This window comes from Oreochromis aureus, linkage group 3, assembly GCF_013358895.1.
Source record: "Oreochromis aureus strain Israel breed Guangdong linkage group 3, ZZ_aureus, whole genome shotgun sequence".
In the NCBI taxonomy this organism is placed as follows: domain Eukaryota; kingdom Metazoa; phylum Chordata; class Actinopteri; order Cichliformes; family Cichlidae; genus Oreochromis; species Oreochromis aureus.
The window spans coordinates 64,982,781-65,000,905 of record NC_052944.1 but is presented as its reverse complement, the minus strand read 5'-3'; the positions used below and the strand labels follow the sequence as shown (position 1 = coordinate 65,000,905).

The following is an 18,125-nucleotide window of genomic DNA, read 5'->3' as shown; positions in this document are numbered from 1 at the left end:
CAGAATGAAACTTTGTAGGATCTACTCATAGCATTATTTAAAAAGGAAGGCATTCTCCCTCTCATACACACACTGTTTGTGCGCAAAACTGTAGTGTTGTACACTAGTGACACAAAACCCTATAGGCTAATATTATTATGTATGTTTTAAGTTGAGCATTTACACACGTTTGGCCCAGATATTTTTTAGGTTCTCTATTTTAATTCATTAGTAGTAGTAGTACACATAGGCACATCCTAAAACATTGTCAATGTTAACTCTGACTGTGTGCCAGCTTAGGTGTAAACCACCACGAGTTTCACACGCATTGTTATTGGATCAGCCCAATGTCCTTCATACTTTTTGGGTAAATTGTGACAGCCGGGGTTCAATGGGCCTGGTGTATGAACTGGGAGCTCATTGCATCATTTAGTCAGCCCCGTCACCTGCATCTATCCAACACTGATTTCTCAGAGGGAGCAGTGAGCTTGGCCTTGTAGTAGCTGAAGAGCTGATGGTGAAATCAGCAGCAATAATCAGGAAAGTTGGCCTTGTCAACACAAGTCCAGGAAGTTCATGTTGTGTTCACAAAGATGATCATTATATGAACAGAGGTGGACCTACAACCTGCTCAGTGGCTTCATGTCTACAAACCCACAAAGTCTTACAGCAGTAAGGATGCACTCATGTCACCCATGTGATCTGCGTGCTCAGAGCCTGGCTCTACAATCACCTGGAGACAGAGAAACCTTGATGCAGATGTTTGATGAGCTAAAGTCCAGAATATTAAGATTATGTGTTCTCTTTACTTATTGATCCCTGTGGGGAAATTACTCTCTCTGCATTTGACCTGTTCACTCAGTGAAGCAGTGGGCAGCCACTGAGCAGGCGCCCGGGGAGCAGTGTGTAGGGACGGTACCTTGCTCAAAGGTACCTCAGGGTAGCCCTTCAGTGGACTTGAACCCCCGACTTTCTGATCATGGGGCGACCACTCTGACTGACAGCCTACACAGACATAAACTTATTATCATAATTTCATTCTGAGGTCACTACTTAATAACCTGACAAACATTGCATATTTTTGAGCATAAGAACAAAAACAACAAATATGCAGCTGTTCAAAGGTGTTTGCAAAACATCTTTTTCTCAAATCCTTTCAAATTGTGTTTTTGTTTGATTTCTAACACTGGGAGCTAAACACAAGTTGTTCTGTTTGCACTGAGATATGTTTAGACTTTGTTCTTTATCAAGAATTTATCACTTTGTTGTTCGTCTGAATTCTGTGATTCCTTAACAGATTTTATCAGGTCTGTGGTCACGTTTGTGTGATTCAACCAGCATAAACCAGAGAGCAGTTGTGTCTGTTCCTCACTCTGATTGACTGCTGTAGAAGTGACCGCTTCATCTCTGCTCTGTTGTTACAGATCACTCTGGACGGACCATTATTCTGCACTGTCGAGCTCCAAACAACAACTTCACACTTGTACAGTGGAGCAGAGCTGGTCTGGAGCCAGAACATGTTGCTGTTTACAAGGGTGGACAGTTCCTTCCAGATCACCAGCATCCATCTTTTAAGAACCGGGTGGAGCTGCAGGACAGACAGATGAAGGATGGAGACGTGTCTCTCATTCTGAACAATGCGACGAGTGCTGATAGTGGAAAATACGAGTGTCGTGTGTTCAACAGAGGAACAGTGCGCAGGAGGAGAGCCCTGTCAAAGATTCCTCCCATCAGCATCATCTACCTGAGAGTTGTTGATCCTCCAGGTGAGTGAGTAGAGTTGAGTGTGTGTGTGATCAGAGGTGAAGCTGCTTCCTGGTTGTTGATGTTTGTTTCTAAAGATGTTGTTGATGAGACTTTGTAGAAAGCAGCTGGTCTGAGTGATGTGATCAGAGTGCAGTAGATAATGTCTGACAGCAGTTTGAAGAGGAAATGGATTCTGTTCTGTTCTTCACTCATCACCTACCTGACAGCTGACACCTCACACCTGTTTCTCACCTGCAGGTCAGACACACACAGAGGATGGAGGGAAGGAGGCAGGAGGGAATGAGTTGTCTTGGGAGTTGTTAGCGAGGGTGGCAAGAGGGATGGAGTCGTTGGCAAGGGTGGCTATAAGGATGGAGTTGTTAGCGGTGGAGACTACATGGATGGAGTGGTTGGCAAGGGTGGCTAGAGGTATGGAGTTCTTGGTGGAAGTGGCTAGAGGGATGGAGTGGTTCATGAGGGTGCCTATAGGGATTGGGTGGTTGGGGTGGGTGGCTAGAGGGATAGCGGTTTCGGCGGTTTTGGCTAGAGGGATGGATTGGTTGGCGAGGGTGGCTATAAGGATGGAGTTGTTGGTAGTGGAGACTAGAACGATGGAGTGGTTGGCGGAAGTGGCTAGAGGGATGGAGTTGTTGGCTGAGGTGGCTAGAGGGATGGAGTTGTTGGCGGAAGTGCCTAGAGGGATGGGGCGGTTGGCGTGGGTGGCTAGAGGGATAGAGCTTTTGGCGGTGTTGGCTAGAGGGATTGAGTGGTTGGCTAGGGTGGCTGTAAGGATGGAGTTGTTAGCGGTGGAGACTAGATGGATGGAGTGGTTGGCGAGGGTGGCTAGAGCGATGGAGTGGTTGGCGGGGGTGCCTAGAGGGATGGGGTGGTTGTCGTGGGTGGCTAGAGGGATAGAGGTTTTGGCAGGGTTGGCTAGAGGGATTGAGTGGTTGGCGTGGGTGGCTATAAGCATGGAGTTGTTAGCGGTGGACACTAGATGGATGGAGTGGTTGGCAAAAGTGGCTAGAGGGATGGAGTTGTTGGCGGAAGGGGCTAGAGGGATGGAGTTGTTCAATTCAATTCAATTCAATTCAATTTTATTTATATAGTGCCAAATCACAACAAAAGTCGCCTCAAGGCGCTTTATATTGTACAGTAGATCGCACAATAATAAATACAGAGAAAAACCCAACAATCATATGACCCCCTATGAGCAAGCACTTTGGCGACAGTGGGAAGGAAAAACTCCCTTTTAACAGGAAGAAACCTCCGGGTTGGCGGGAGTGGCTAGAGGGATGGAGTTGTTCATGGAGTTGTTGTACATATAATAGTAAAAATTACAAACATTATTATGCTGTGACTGCAAAATTTGGTAAATTATGTTTAGGGAGTTTTTGGAAACAGAAACAACAGAAGCAGGGTTCATACCAGCCTCCAGCACCTCAACTGACCCTTTTTCTTTCAACGACTCTACTGCCTCCTCCCCCTGTGCCATTCATCAGGAGACACCTACCCACAGCCTACACTGCAGCCTCTCCATCACAACTTACCAGGTGCGGAGTCAGCTGATGAAGATGAAAACCATGAAGGCCATGGGCCCGGATGGAATAGCTATTTTTAATGCTGTGATCTGTTGGAGTGGTGGAATGGCAGAGAGGGACAGGGGGGAACTTAATAAACCAGTCAGGAGAGCCAGCTCTGTCCTGGACTGTCCACTGAAATCCATGGAGCAGGTTGGGGAGAAGAGGATGTTTTCTAAGCTAACATCCATCATGGACAACACCTTCTTGGCCTCCAAACCCTTAAGTTAAGCTTTCAGTTTAGACACAGTAAAACCACCTTTCACTTGTAAATCATCTTCTGGGTATGGTTTTGGGGACCAGGTTGTGGTCACTTTTCTTTTAAACGTTCTTTTTGCGTTAACCCTGTACCCCCAGAGCAGGACGTAACACCAGTCTGTGGCAGGGCTAACACATCGACACAGACAAACATTCGCACTCACATTCACACCTATGGGCAATTAAGAGTTGCCAGTTAACCCAACACCACTGACTGCATGTATTTGGACTGTGGGGCCTGGAAAGAACCCAGGCAAACACAAGGAGAACATGCAAACTCAAACAAAAAAGATTCAGGATCCGCCTCCTTGAACTGTCTCAGAGGGTTTCCAGCTGATCTGAGTCTCCTGCTGCTGTTCCAGCTTCTCAGAGCAGAGACAGACGAGGACATCCTGCATTTGTTGTTCAGCGTCTTTGTGAAAGATTTCATCACGTTGTATTGAACAACTTTAAAGATGGATTCATTCCAAAAGAAGATTGATTCAATGTCTTACATTTCCTCTTTTTCTTTAGTTTGCTTGAATTTCAGACGTGTCCTGTTTCTACTGTGAGTGTAGCTGTTAGCTCGTGACCTCTGCTCCTGCTGAGCTGAAGCCTCAGACTCTTTCTGTAGTTTAAATAGACGAGACATCTATAATATATATTTGTATAAATTAAATTACACGGAGCTTTTATTTATTTATGTTTATTTATACACTTTTAAAATTATTCCTGGTACAGATTTTATTGTTTTATGTTATTATTGATGAAAAAATTATTGGGTTTTTGTAAAGATGAATTTTCTTTTATAAAAAATATTTTCTGACCTGTATCCCAAAACGTTGGTTCTGTTCATCTGGATGTAGCTTGTAAATGTGCTGTTTATAAGGTTGGGGAAACCTGCAGCCAGCTGGGACTGAAGAAGTCACTTGGATGAGTGACGAAATGTTTCTCCCACTGAAAACATCACGTCCAGATGAACAGAATCAACTTTTGAAGATTTACTTACCTGGATGATTGAACATGCATCAAGGCCCTTTCTCAACTGTACAATCTGTTTTTGTTCTGTAAATAAAGTTTCTTAACCTGAATGTTGTTTCCTGTTGCTTCTTGAGTAAATCTGAAATGAAACAATAATCTGAGCTGGAATCAGTCAAAAGTGAGTTTGTGGGAAATCATCTTTGCTTCTGCTTTTAAAGCGAGACGTCTTTTTGCAGTTATCGCCATCTGGTGGCCTTCAGAGAGAATGCAGGCTTCCATGTTTTATGCTGTGTCTACAATGCATCAGTGTGGTGCCATTAGTATAAGGTGGGATGTAGATTTTGTTACATTGTACCACAAACACCCACAAACTACACGCATCAATAGGCAGGTCATGTACTTACATTCATACTGTGCTACAAACCACTCAAAGTGCTTTTAACTAACCGCACATTCATAAAGCAGCTTATTCTGGGCACTTTCATCTTCATCACTTCATCTCCCTCACATACACGACCAACCTAGAATCTTCCACTCCAGAGTGGCTGAGTGCAAACTCCACACAGAAAAAAGAAGCCCAGCAGGATTTGAACCTAGAACCTTCTTGCTCTGACAGGACAGCAACAACCTGCACCACCTATGACAGAAACTGTATCTGTGCCAAAGCACCATCTCTCAAGCCGCACTCTGACATCTGTATGATCTGTGCTGTTTTCTTTTTCACTCTCGAGAACCTTGGACTTTTGGGTCTTTCTCCTTCGTGGGGTTTACCTGTGCAGGTGAGTTTGATATCAAAATCTTATTCATTTCATACAACAGCTGAGTGCTGTTGGCTGCTCACAGAGAGGACACAGGTCTCCTGTCACCAAACCTCTGCTGTCATGTGACAAAGCAGATGTTAGTTTTTAGATGTACTCACACACGAACAGTTTGGTGCTATTAAGCTGTGAAGAGAAGATTTTTCTGTTCATAACTCAGCTGTCACCAGCAGAGGGAGGGAGGAGGCAGCAGATGATCTAGAGAAATCTTCTCAGGGTGGCAAAATCAAAGTCATTTCTTTACACATATTACAGAATGTAACATCTGCATATGTGTCATATGTATGGTTAAAATACATAAAATATACACATTTTATATGAACAACTTTATTATTTTCTTTAACACGGATAATTAAACATTTCAGTTAAATTAAAAAAAGGTGAAGCTACACAACATGAGGCGGTTCATTTACAAACACAAGTCTAACTTAAGGTTCACTCTGCTACACAATACTATCCTGATCTGCTTCTGTTGTTACCTGGACTGTACATGGTTCCCACCTGTCTGACATTTCTCTTTAACCTTAAGTTTTCAAACTGTACTTTACCTTCTTTGTTATCATTATTTTTTTTTTAGCAAACTATTTTTTATTAACATTCTTTATTAACACAACTGATCTAAAATCACAAAAACCCATAAAAACCTACTGGGGAAAAGTTATTTTTTACTGTAAAAACTTCAGCTGTGTTTACTGGTGGTGGTGAGTATCGTCTGTGCTGCATTCACATCATCTAGTAGATCTTCTGAGGGTACTTCATGTAGTCTTGGTAACCAGCTACAGGGGATCCAGGTTTCAAGCTCAGTTCCTCTCGCACTCAACGATCCTTCTTCTATCGCACTTGGGGCTTTGTACCCAATCTTGGGTGGGGGTGAGGATGTCTCCCCCCTGACCTGTCATCCTAGCTCCCCCTTTCCGTAGCATTTGTGTTGTACCTCATCAATCTCTTGCTGTGAGAGCAGTTCCTTCTTTCGAATGTTCACTCTAAAAAGTAATTCATCAGGCCTTTTACCACCACTTTATTAAATCCATGGCTGCAAGATAAAAATTCTAATTTACTGATTAAGATAGACCTTCTAAGTTGCTGACTTTATTTTTTGGGGTTGCGTTGAATTAATAATGTTGGTAATTACATTAAATTAATTTTATATGTAATTTGAAATTAAATCCCAATGTTAGTGGGTTCAAAATAAAATTCAAGTTGTAATTACTTAAAGAAATTGAATATGTAACTTATTTTTCTCCACTGTAACTTTTGATTTCAAGTTCCTCCCTACCCACTTAACTAGCCGGCAAATTCATATATGGTGCATTGCTTGGTGGACTTGCAAGCTTATGTAAAAGACATTTCAAGGTAAGTAACATTTCATTTACAAATAACTGTTCTAACAAAGCAAAGCATTTGTGCTAGTCACTTGTAGTGGATTTGTGTACCATGTTATGCTCATACAGTTAAGGAAATATTTTGCACTACCACATGTAGCTAATGCTACTAACCATTCTAAACTTTAGCACAGGAGAGGATAAGACTTATAAAGTTTCATTTGACAAAGGTCTTCAGCTAGAGAGTGCTGCTGTGGCTAGGAAAAGCATGGTTAAAGTTTTGCTACACAATGCAATCTAATTTCGCTGGTTTTGTTTTGTTCTTTTTAACATATCAGGTTGTGTGAAATATCGTTAATGTCATTCCAGTAGCATTATTCTAGCATAGGCTATGTGAATCTACTTAACATTAAGACTTTATGTAAGCAGTTAGTATAGTATGATAATCTAGGGTCATTAATGAGTTGTTAAGTTGGTACACATTTTTTACAAAATGGGCTGGGAGTGCACAATGTGTAAATTTGAAACCTCTACAAAAACAGGGTTGCTAAAGCATTACAGATTACGCCATGGTTATGGTGGGGAATGTCTCTCTTCTCTTCACTAAGATTGTTTTTGTTCCCTTGGGGTAGCCTTAGATCACATCTATCATCTTTAACTAATGTATTAGAGCATTAATTAATGCAAAATAGCTAATAGTCTGCAAGATTTAATTCTTCTGTTTGTGTGGTCTACAGATAAAGGAGGAATTCAAGAGTTCAACCACTGTAAGCCTTGAATGGCTACACTTGACCCCAAAACTGATGGACGTCATTTTTTCAAGGGGAGGAGCTAAAGGAGTGAGAATCAGGCAGATCAAGTACATGCTTCTTGAGGTAGGACAACTATTTAGACTTTGGGTAGCTTTGAAATGCACTTTGTTGGCAGTCACCCATGTAGTTTATACTCATACTTTATTTTTTCTTAAATAGCACAATTCAACTGAAATACACAGAGAAGTAGCCATCTGCTGCCTTATCACATACCTTGGAGAGAAGGAAGAGGACCTTTTCATGGAGTTTGGTGTAAGTAATTCAGCATCGTGTGTGTGTGTGTGTGTGTGTGTGTGTGTGTGTGTGTGTGTGTGTGTGTGTGTGTATTCCACTGATCATCTGAATTCATTAAGATTCAGTAAGTATTAAAGTCTAATGTATAATCCACTAACCTATTTTTTAAAATTTGCTTTACAAGGACAATTTAAGGCCAACCTTGAAAGGCAGGTGATGAAAACTGCCATCATCGGTGACCGGTACACCCCTGGATCTGACCATAAGACTGCAACCATTGTGGTGCGGGAACAAAAATCCTGGAGGGCCAGAATTTCCCAAGGTGCTGTGTGTTACTCATGGGTATAATATATGCTCTCAATCTGAGCTAATGCAAGGATCTGAAATATACTTTTGAAGTTTTTCAGAAGCTGTTCCTTGACCTTGATGGAACCAGCATTATGTTAAAGATGCTGACTCTGTTTCAAAAATTGTTAACTGTTTTGAATCCTGTATGTGTAACATTGATCTTAAAGGTGTTTGCTGCATTGTGTAAAAGAAAGATGCAAGATCTTGTAAAGTTTGGTAGGCACTGAAAGTTGACATTTATTGAACACTTGCTTGGAAGTAGTACTGTAACAAAATGTTTTCTAAGTGGATTTTTTACCAATTGAACACATTTATTTCTGTGGTCTTAAATACATAAAAGCATATTGTTTAACTTGGCTACGATGGTACAAATCTAAATTTCTGGTTTATTTTCACTTTTTAAATATGAAGTGTTGAAATGCCTACAGTTAAAAAATAAAAAAGTTATTTGCTAAAAAAAAATGTTGAATGAATTCATTTTTTAAAAGCTATTACAATAAAAAAAATAAGAAAAATCAGAAAATCAGCAACTTAATATTTTAAATGATTAACTTTAAAAAATTGTTTTTGTAATTGCTGTAATTAATTACATAACACTTAAAAATCATTTTAAGTAATGTGGAAAAAGTAATTGGAGGAACATAATTTTTATGAGTAAACAACTTAAAAACATGTTTTTAAGCTACCAATTATTAAGTAAGTGGTAATTAAAATCACCTTTTATTATGGAGGAAAAGTTAATTCCCCTAACTCAATATAGTTTGTTGGTTCAATATAATTTCAACATAAGTTATCGTAACTCAAAAAGATTAATGGAAACTGTTGCGTTAATTTTTTTTGTTGAGCTTAAACAATAGTTTTTAGAGTGTTGGAACACTGAGCTACTGGTTGTTCTACCATCAATGTGGATGTTGGGTATCAAAGACTCCATAAGTCTCTCATCCTATCCATGTACCTCCTTCCAATGAGGTTACTTGTGTAGAAGCGTTCCAACAACACCCTGTTTTCATCTCTTGCCCACCGATGTCTTCTTGTCCAGTAGCCACTTCTCATCAGGGTGTCCTGGTTCAAATTTGTGAGATGCTTGTTTTAATGTCACACCTACAGGCCAGTGGACACTCTTTCAAGGATGAGGATGTAACATCCTGGACAGGAAGGAACGCTGGTTTGAGCGCGGAGTCAAGGAGGCCATTTACGTGAAAAGGGAAAGACCATCTCTGAATCGAGGAGGGGGCCTAAGGGTACATCTGTCACCATCTTACAATATGGTGATTGCAGCCATTCCCCAACTCTCTGTGAATGGTACTCATGGTTATTGATCAGTGGTTGTTGATCAGTGGCCATGGGAATTTGCATATTAATGATGAAGGAAATGACCTCACAGCCCATTGTTCCTTCCTTCAAATGGACTGTTTTTGTGGCCCTCTTCCTATTGAAAAAACAAAAGTTGTATCCAAGATGGCCGACTTCTAAATGGCCACCATGGTCACCACCACAAAGAGGACTTTAATATCACCAACCATTCCCATTTTATTACAGTGTATCCATATAAATGGTCCACCCTGTACATCAGGACTCACTGTTCTCCTGCACACTTTGTTCCTCTACAACAACAACAACACAAATAATTGAGTTTTATTTATGGAGACTTTTGGAAATGTGTGAATATTTTTATTATCTTCATGAGCCTCCTTGTTTCTTCTGTGGTCAAATATGAATCCAGCATGTAGCTTTATAATAACTGTTGTTAATAAAGAGTAAATATTTATTTTGTTGTGGGAATTAAAATGTTGATATTTAAGATGTTTTATCATTAAAATCTTTGAAAACTAAAAAAAGATTTTTTTTGCCTCATTGAACATTTGCATAATATTCTGTCTTCCTGTGATGTTGCTGCTGTGTATGTTGTGATGTTTATAATGTGACTGCATGTTAACTGTAGTTTGATGTATTTGCAGATTTGTTGACTTTGTCCTTTTAAATGTCAGGACAGATTTCTCCTCAGCTCATCTAATTTTCACTTTTTTCACTTTACATTTTTCATATCCCATACACATCCCATACTGCATCTCGCGATCATACTTTGGCCTTTTGTCAAACTCACTTAAATTCTTACACTTGCCAATTTTCCAGTTTCTAACATCAACTTTCAGAACAAAATGTTCACTTACTCTCTAATATACATGTCAGGTATCCTGCTGGACCAGCGCCTAAGTAACACCACTCCCTTTAGTTGTAGTGTAATGGACTTTTTATGATATACAGAGAGAAACAAGTTGATCATCTGCAGTTAATCTTTTAGTGCATTAGAACAAAATGACATCTTTAACTCATAGTTAAAGATGGCAAGTCAGTTAGGTATCAGTTATGTACTAATTTTACACTGAATAGCTGTGGAAAATAATCTGTTTAGAGTAAACTTCTGTTTGTTTGACGAATTCGGTTGTGTAAAATCCACAAAGAGCAGTAAACCTCTGAGTGTGTCTTACCTCAGCTGGTGAGACTCCAGCACTGCAAGAGGTGAAACCCACTTTGTGCAGGGTGTTTCTCACATCTTGTGGCAAACAGTGTGAGTAAAAATCTAAAGTGAAAGATGTTTTAGTGGCTCTATCCCCGTCAGACAGCAGAGAAAACAATATCATACTGTCACAATGAGAAAAAGTGAAGGTTTAAGTTAACACAGGGTTTCAAGTGTTCCAATCTTCGTCTCAGGTCTCTTTAATATCAAAATATCAGGAAAACTGAGCGACTTTGTATCAAAGCCACTAACATAACTAACAATAGCAACACTTGTTAAATGCTAGATGAGGGTTTTTCTCACTTATTTTCTCTATACGCCATCTTTCAGTCTCCCGATCAGATAGTGGTACCAAATGAAAAACTGACACCTGTGAGTGTGAATTATTCTCTGTGGGATTTGTCCTTTACTGCTGTTATAAACTCGGAGCCGTCAGCTGATATCAAAAGGTGACTCATTTTGTTCTTCGAATACAAAAAGGGATTAGCTCCACATAACAAGCAAAACCTGCACTGAAAGTATTCACAGCCTTTGTTTAAATCTCTGGCTGACTTACATGAAAAGTCCTGACTTAGAATTCCACATTTCTCCCTCACAGATTTGTCAGCTAACGCTCGTGTATGCTTACTTAATCTTTCCTCTGACTCAGATGTGTTATTGTGATTCTTGAACTATACTAATCTAGGCTCTAATGCCTCGTTCTTAAACTCACGTCTTATGCCACCTCTGCTTGCAGTCCTCATGATAACATGAAGAAATATCTTTAAAAATTATTATTCAAAAAATTATTTAATATGAAGGCAATGTGAGCAGTGCTACAGGTACAGCCCTTTAAGAATGTAGCCTCATGGGTGGTGTAGTCTGTTCTGAAGGGAGAACGTGCAGGACTGATCATCAAATATTCACACAATAAAGGAGGAAAATTACATTTTTCATACTCTGTCTGACTTCTACTGTGTGGATCATTCCCTTTCTGTTACATCTCCCCAACCACAGTCTGAATGAGGAAGCTGCTTTTTGCACAGAACAAATAAGAGGTCACACAGCTCCAAAAGTCCTTTCCTTCCCACTGTCAACAAAGCACTTGCTCTTAGGGGGTCATGTTTTTTCATTATCGTGGTTCATTGTAATAAAAAATTGCAGGTTAAAGGCAAAAACATAACTCAAATGTGTTTGTGGAAAAGCACAAATCCACTCAGATGTAACAAACATGTCTGGTCTCATATGATACACAGCACCATGTGCTTAGATGCAACCTGGAACCTGATAATGTTCTGTTCTCTAAATCTCTTGTTAACTTTATGAAAGATCTTCTGTCACACAAACAATGGATTGGATTAGTTTCATCTTTAAGCTGTTAAGTGAGTGATGTATTTCCAAAGCAAACACACTAATCCTCATAGAGGATGAACTAGTTCACTGAACCTTTCTGCCGTCACCTAAGATCACTAACAGTGATATCAGCTGACGGCCTTTCGTCCTCTGAAGCTGAAAGTTATTTTTAATGAAGATTACTTTCAGCCTGAGTCACTGTGGGATTACTGAACCAAAATGGAGACAAAATGGAAAGTAGAAAATAATAAATGTAACAATGATAACAGTAATAATAAAACTAATTAACAACAGCAGAATCCCTTTATGTCAAGATGGCAGGTACGGCTTTCTGTTCACACTGATCCTTATTTTACTTATAAACATATTTACAAAGATTTTACTGCATAAGCTTTGGTATAAAAACTACATCAATACGTTATTGACTAGTATTCACTGAAAAATGTTGTGTTTTTAAGTGTTTGCACAATTTTTGAAAACGTTTATTTATAAGTCTTTCAAATCTGTTGATTGATCGATTGTTTGCTCTGTGTCTGTCTCGAGAATGACTTTAGGAATTCTGTCATTTCTTAATATAGCAGAGCTACTATATTATTAATGCTTAGTCTATTTAAAGCCTGGAAAGAAAGCCAGCAAAAATGCAGACTGTGTAATTTAACAGACTTATTAATAACACAGCTCCGGGATGTGGTGGATAATAATCAAGTAGATGATTATTAAATTATTGTCCCATTTGTTACTCTTTTAGCTCTGGCCTTGGTTTTAGTGGTGTTTAATGGTCTGAGAGCAAGTAAATAACAAACAGAACTCATGTGTTTGTTAGTCTGCGTGCAAATTCAATATACGATAAACAAGTACACTGCAGGTGTCCTGTTCAGGATCATGTATTGATGATTATTCTACATTCTGTGCATTGGTGGGAACGTACACCCCCCCATCCCCCCCACCCCTCACATATCAGAAATATTTATTTCTTTTTTTTAAATTTCCTGATAGCTGTTTCTGACCTGTTTCTACTGAGTCACTCAGTGAACTGGAATAGATCTTTACATTTTATATGCATGCTGTCCAGGGAGGGAGTTTTCAAATGACTTATACAACAGTACAGAAAAACACCACCATGGGCATAATGTATGTATATTTATATATTATACAAAAGTGTCCAAAAAAGAAGAAACATAAAAATTTGATTTGGTAAAATAATGAATTCTGATTCACAGTTCAGTCAGTCAATGAAGCAGCTCAGCTCTACTTCTAAACTGTCTACAAACAGCCTCCAAAGATCTGATAAAGTAGTTTAGCAGAACTTTTGGTTATATGAAATGTCATACAAATGATGCATAAAGTGTAAAGGCAGTTTGGACAGTCTATGAATACAGTGTAATAACAAAGTTTCTTAACTTTCAACATAACCTTCTGAGGACCCGACCCACGTAGACCGCGAAGGCCGGGTCCTCAGAAGGTCGGGTAGGCCGGAAGTAAACGGCTGTGAAATTGGACGGTCTAGCCTTCTGATTAACGTCACCGCTGTCTCGGTGGAGTTTAATAAACTCAGCCGTCTGCTCCTTGCTATGTAAAATATAACAGGACACTGGCATAAATTCTCGACCATCTCACACTTCTGTTTAATCAGTTTTCTGTTTGACGTTTATTCAGCTGTGTGAAAACCACCCGGGGGATTAATAAAATTTTATTTTATCTAATCTAATCTAATATCTTTAATCTCAGCCAAACCGATTTACTCACGAACAAATAAAACACTGAAAAAAGCCAAACAATAATGTTTTTAGGTTGTCTAAGTGACTTATATATTATGTTTAACCTGAGTAGCGAAAGTCCGCGGTGATCTGAAAATGATGTGCCGGGAGTTGTGCCGTTCTCGGCGGCTTCAGTGACCCTCGAGCTCTCGGTTAGCTATCGAGCTGGTGGGTAACAGACGTCTCCGAAAACGTCGAAGCACTTTTGCAAATATGCGATACCTTGATAAACCGAGCAGATATTTGAAGTTTACACAGCTACATTCTCGCCTGAAAATATGTTAAAAGTTTATTTTGTGACCCAGAAAGATTAATAAAAGTAATTTTAAAACTTAGTAGCGGCCGCCATTGCCGGAAACTGGAGTTTGGCTGGGCCGCGCTATGAATTCTGGGATATGGTGGGCCACGAAGGACACACCCGACCCATCCTTCAAATTCGGGGAAAAGGAGGACGCATTTGTCGGCTGCATTTGGAGGAGTCTACGAATTTGGACAGCCTTCGGCGCGTCGCTGTGATGTAATCGGTCTACAAATGCGGCCTCAGGAGGATGCAGCCCATGAATTTGGACACGACCATATCGAGTTAGAGACTCTACTAACAACATTTACTCAGACAGTTAAATAAAAACAAGACAATTTAGAAGACACTGGTGAACTTCAAAGTCACATGAGTGAGGATGATGTCATCTGCTTCTCATCTGAGTGACGGCTTTGGAAGAACACAAAGCCTTCTGACTTGAGCTCACGTCTGCTCCACTCTAATGCTGTGATATCTGTGTCTGTGGGTCTCTGACACTGAAGAGTAACATCTTTAGACTCACTTTGACATCTGTGTGGTCTAAAGTGAAACTTCTCTCTTTAGTAAGTGTGCTCAGATGAAGTCATCAGAAGAGTTTCAGAACAGATTTGGTGATGAGAACTTTGAGTCAGATCAATATTGCTGCAGTTTATTACTCAAGAATATTAAGTTATATAATTTCAAAACCATGAGGAAATCAAGAGGATTTTCTGCATTTTGTGTCATTTTTTGCAGTAACAGCAGAAGTAGGACGATCCAAACTCACCCGAGGCCGTCACTGTGAGGTTGATGAAGCACTTAATGCCACTGAACGGTCTCTCTGTGCTGTTTTTGTTCCTAAACACAATCCGACACTGTACGTGCCGTTATCGTTGATGGTGACGTTCTTCAGAATCAAAGTGAGGTCTCCATCCTTCAACTTTTTCTTTCTCACTGTTGCAAAGTGCTTGTTCACAGGGAGCCGTGATTGTTAGGATTTCCTCTGTATTAATGTAAACTATTGCAGTAGAATACAAAATGCTTTGAGGTCACTGTTCTTGTGATTTGGTGAAAATAGAACAGAACTGAAAGTCCCACGGACTTTGGTGTGAGTGAGTTTGATCCCAGTGTGGCCACAAGTTTCTATGATTGAATTAGTTTGATCAGCTTTTTCTCTCTCTCAGAACTTTCATTTCCTTTTATGTTTGTAGCTAACTCGCTCTCTTAGGTGACATCAATATATTATGTTCCTGTATGAAGGTTCTCAATCAGGTGTTTCAAAAGCAAAGGATCAGAGCAGTTTACTGTTAATTTCCTGATATAAAGTTACTTTAAGTACTTATTCAAAGGGGGAAAAAAGGAAAGGACATATTTCTGATATGGGAGCATCTTTGTTTTTGCTGCTGAGCAGGTCTGTGTTTTTGTTAGCAGAGATATGAAAATGCGCAGGAAAATCTGACGTTTATGGCAAACTTCACCGACGATACTTAGGAAGGAATAAACACACATCAGCCTTCGGCCATTTTGGATGAACACTCACGCCCCCTAGAGAGCGCCAACTTTATTAACAGCCACACACATGTAAATCACACATCAAACATAAATAAACCCTTTGGCTGTTTCCATAATTGAAAGCATTTTCTTTCTTCATGTCAACACCCCGACTTGTTCATATTATGATGCTGTTAAGTAACTTTTAACTTTTGGCAGTACATATTTTTGCCCATCGATACCTTGTGACAGTTGCATTAGGTACAAACACTCTTGTAGGGTTGCAGCTAAAGCCATGTACTCAGCTTCACAGGTGGATAATGCAACAGTAGGTTGTCTTTTGGTTTTCCATGAGATTAAAGGACCATCTACCGACAAGCTTATGCAATAACCAGTTGTACTCCGTCTGTCTGTTACATCAGCTGCCCAATCAGCATCGCTGTATGCCCACAACCTCAGTTCTTTGTTGTCACATTTCCTGTAACACAGTTTTTTCTTGTCCCTTTCGAATATCTCTGTTAAAAGTCCGCTTGGTCACTTTAACTGTTTAGACTACGTTACCCATGATGCACCTCGGTATCTGTACTTCCGGTTGGGAACGTGTTCAGCGCAGTTCTGCACAGATGAGAGGTGTGTCGGAGGTGTCGGAGGATTAACGTTTTTCCTTGCATTCGTGTGTGTGTTAACCCTGTGTGCGTGCTTATCATGTGAGTATTATAAGATGAGAGTGATAATTGTTTGACTTTATCTGTGTAATCTGCTCTGTGTAATTTGCTACGTAAGAAGCTAGTCCCGTTGCTATCGCTAAGCTACGTTGTTGGCCTACTACAGGCAGCCTTGTTCGCAGCTGATATCTCATCTAATATACGACCTACGGTCAAGCATTGTGGTTGGAGGTGGATGTAACTATTTACTGTGTTTATTATCTGAATCGTTGTAATCTGTAGAGATCCTGTTTGCTAATGTATATACCAGCTAGAAATTCATTTATGGTCTTAGGGTGCCATCTAGTGGCCATGAGGTTATGGCAGCTCATATAACATTACGCTGAAACCCACAGTACTGCAGAAGCGGTACACTGCTATTCATAGGGGTTAATACAAATGTTTGTTCTTTCTGTTGACAGATGACCACACACACTCATATACACACTCACACTCCCTTTACCTGCATGTGAATGCTGTAATGCCATCGCTTCCCCACCAAAGCTGTACATCCTGTTGATGTCATCTGCCACCTCCTTATTAAAGTTATTTGAACTACGTCACTGTGGAGTACCATTCCTTCTGACCGAGGACGACTCAGTTGAAGCGTGATCGGCAATCAGTGCAAACATACATAACAAGTGGTCCTTCGAGCCGGATTGCCTTGGCTGAGTTAATGAGATGGCAAACCCTCAGGATAGAGGTGCATCGAGTAGCCCCCGTCCAAAGCGGGAGAAGAAACTTCCGGGACATCTGGTGGACTATGAGCACAACCTAACTGAGCCATCCGAGCCATCTAGAGCTCCAAGTAGTTCAAGCAGCTCCGATAATGAAGAGGAGGAGAGATGGCAGAAGATGGAATCAGTCTGGAACAGTGTCCTCCATCACATGACTCAATTGCAGGTATCTATGGAGGAAACTCGTGGGACATTACTAAAGCGGGTGGAGCGTTTGGAGCAGGCTTCTAAACCTGGCAGTCCTCTCCCCCCAGAAACAGGAGCGTTAGAACAACTCCAACCTAGTTCCTCCATAACAGAAGTTGCACCACTACAACCTAGCAGTGAGGTGTTACATCACACCACAGAGCCAGTAACTGTGCCAGTAATACCTTCAGAGCAGGACACCACAACACCTGTGAACATGCTGACGCCAGTGGAAACATCCGCTCCATCACCTCCGTGTGAAGTGAGCCTTCACACTCAGCCAGTGCTGCACCCTGCCACTTATGTAGCCGCATCGACACCACTCAGGAGACCTGAACGATGCACTGCTGAACCCTTCTCATATCAGCGATCGGAACATCAGCTCCTTATAAACAGGCCAGACCAAGTGCAGCTATTACATCCTGCATCCCCAGCTGATCAGCCACTACAACCTGCTCATCTTTCAGTACACCAGCTATCACAGGCTGTGGACCCAGTGAGTCTGCAGCAGACGTCGCATCCCGCTGCTCCCGTCCTCCAAGCCAGACATCCAGCTAATCCTGTGTACTTGCAGCAACCACCACATCCTGCTGATCCTACCTACCAACCTTCACGTCCACCAGAACTTGCGACCCAGCCATCACAGTGGGCAGAAGCTCATGGCCCTATGCCCAACATACTGCATCCTGAAGCTTTGCATGATCCAGCTGGCAAATACTATGTTCCTTATCCCTCAGGAAGTAACTTTCCATCATCTTCCTCTGCTGAACACCATAATCCACAGGTTGCCACAACTTACCCAGCAGGAACGCCTCTACCAAACCTGATGGAGATGATGGTAGCGTCTTCATATGGCATTCCAAAGCCTAAGCTGGTGATCTTCAGGTCGGGCAGAGAGAGTGACTTCGCCTTATTAAAGAAAGGGCTGGACAGCACCTTAGGGCCACATTCTCATCTGGGAGAAGATTACAAGTTTCAGGTCCTATTAGATCATCTAGAGCATCCCAGCGCCCTACAGGTAGCCAAGCGCTACATTCACGACCGCACTCCTATACTAGTGCAATGA

General features: G+C 40.8%; 1 protein-coding gene and 1 long non-coding RNA gene across 2 annotated transcripts; both read left to right on the top strand.

Annotated features, from left to right (window-relative positions):
- Positions 1-6,631: 6,631 nt before the first annotated feature.
- Positions 6,632-8,503, top strand: LOC120436996. The gene is made up of 4 exons (XR_005610740.1): positions 6,632-6,694; positions 7,401-7,538; positions 7,635-7,727; positions 7,894-8,503. It is a non-coding gene; the product is annotated as an uncharacterized LOC120436996 (long non-coding RNA).
- A 7,452-nt stretch (positions 8,504-15,955) lies between these two features.
- Positions 15,956-18,125, top strand: LOC120434115 (extensin-like). The gene is made up of 2 exons (XM_039601637.1): positions 15,956-16,139; positions 16,559-18,125. The coding sequence occupies exon 2, from the start codon at positions 16,818-16,820 to the stop codon at positions 18,123-18,125; it is 1,308 nt and encodes a 435-aa protein (XP_039457571.1). The 5' UTR covers positions 15,956-16,139; positions 16,559-16,817.

What these genes read in the sequence shown, in the direction of transcription:
- LOC120434115 (XM_039601637.1), top strand. Translation starts at nt 16,818, where the DNA reads ATGGCAAACCCTCAGGATAGAGGTGCATCGAGTAGCCCCCGTCCAAAG.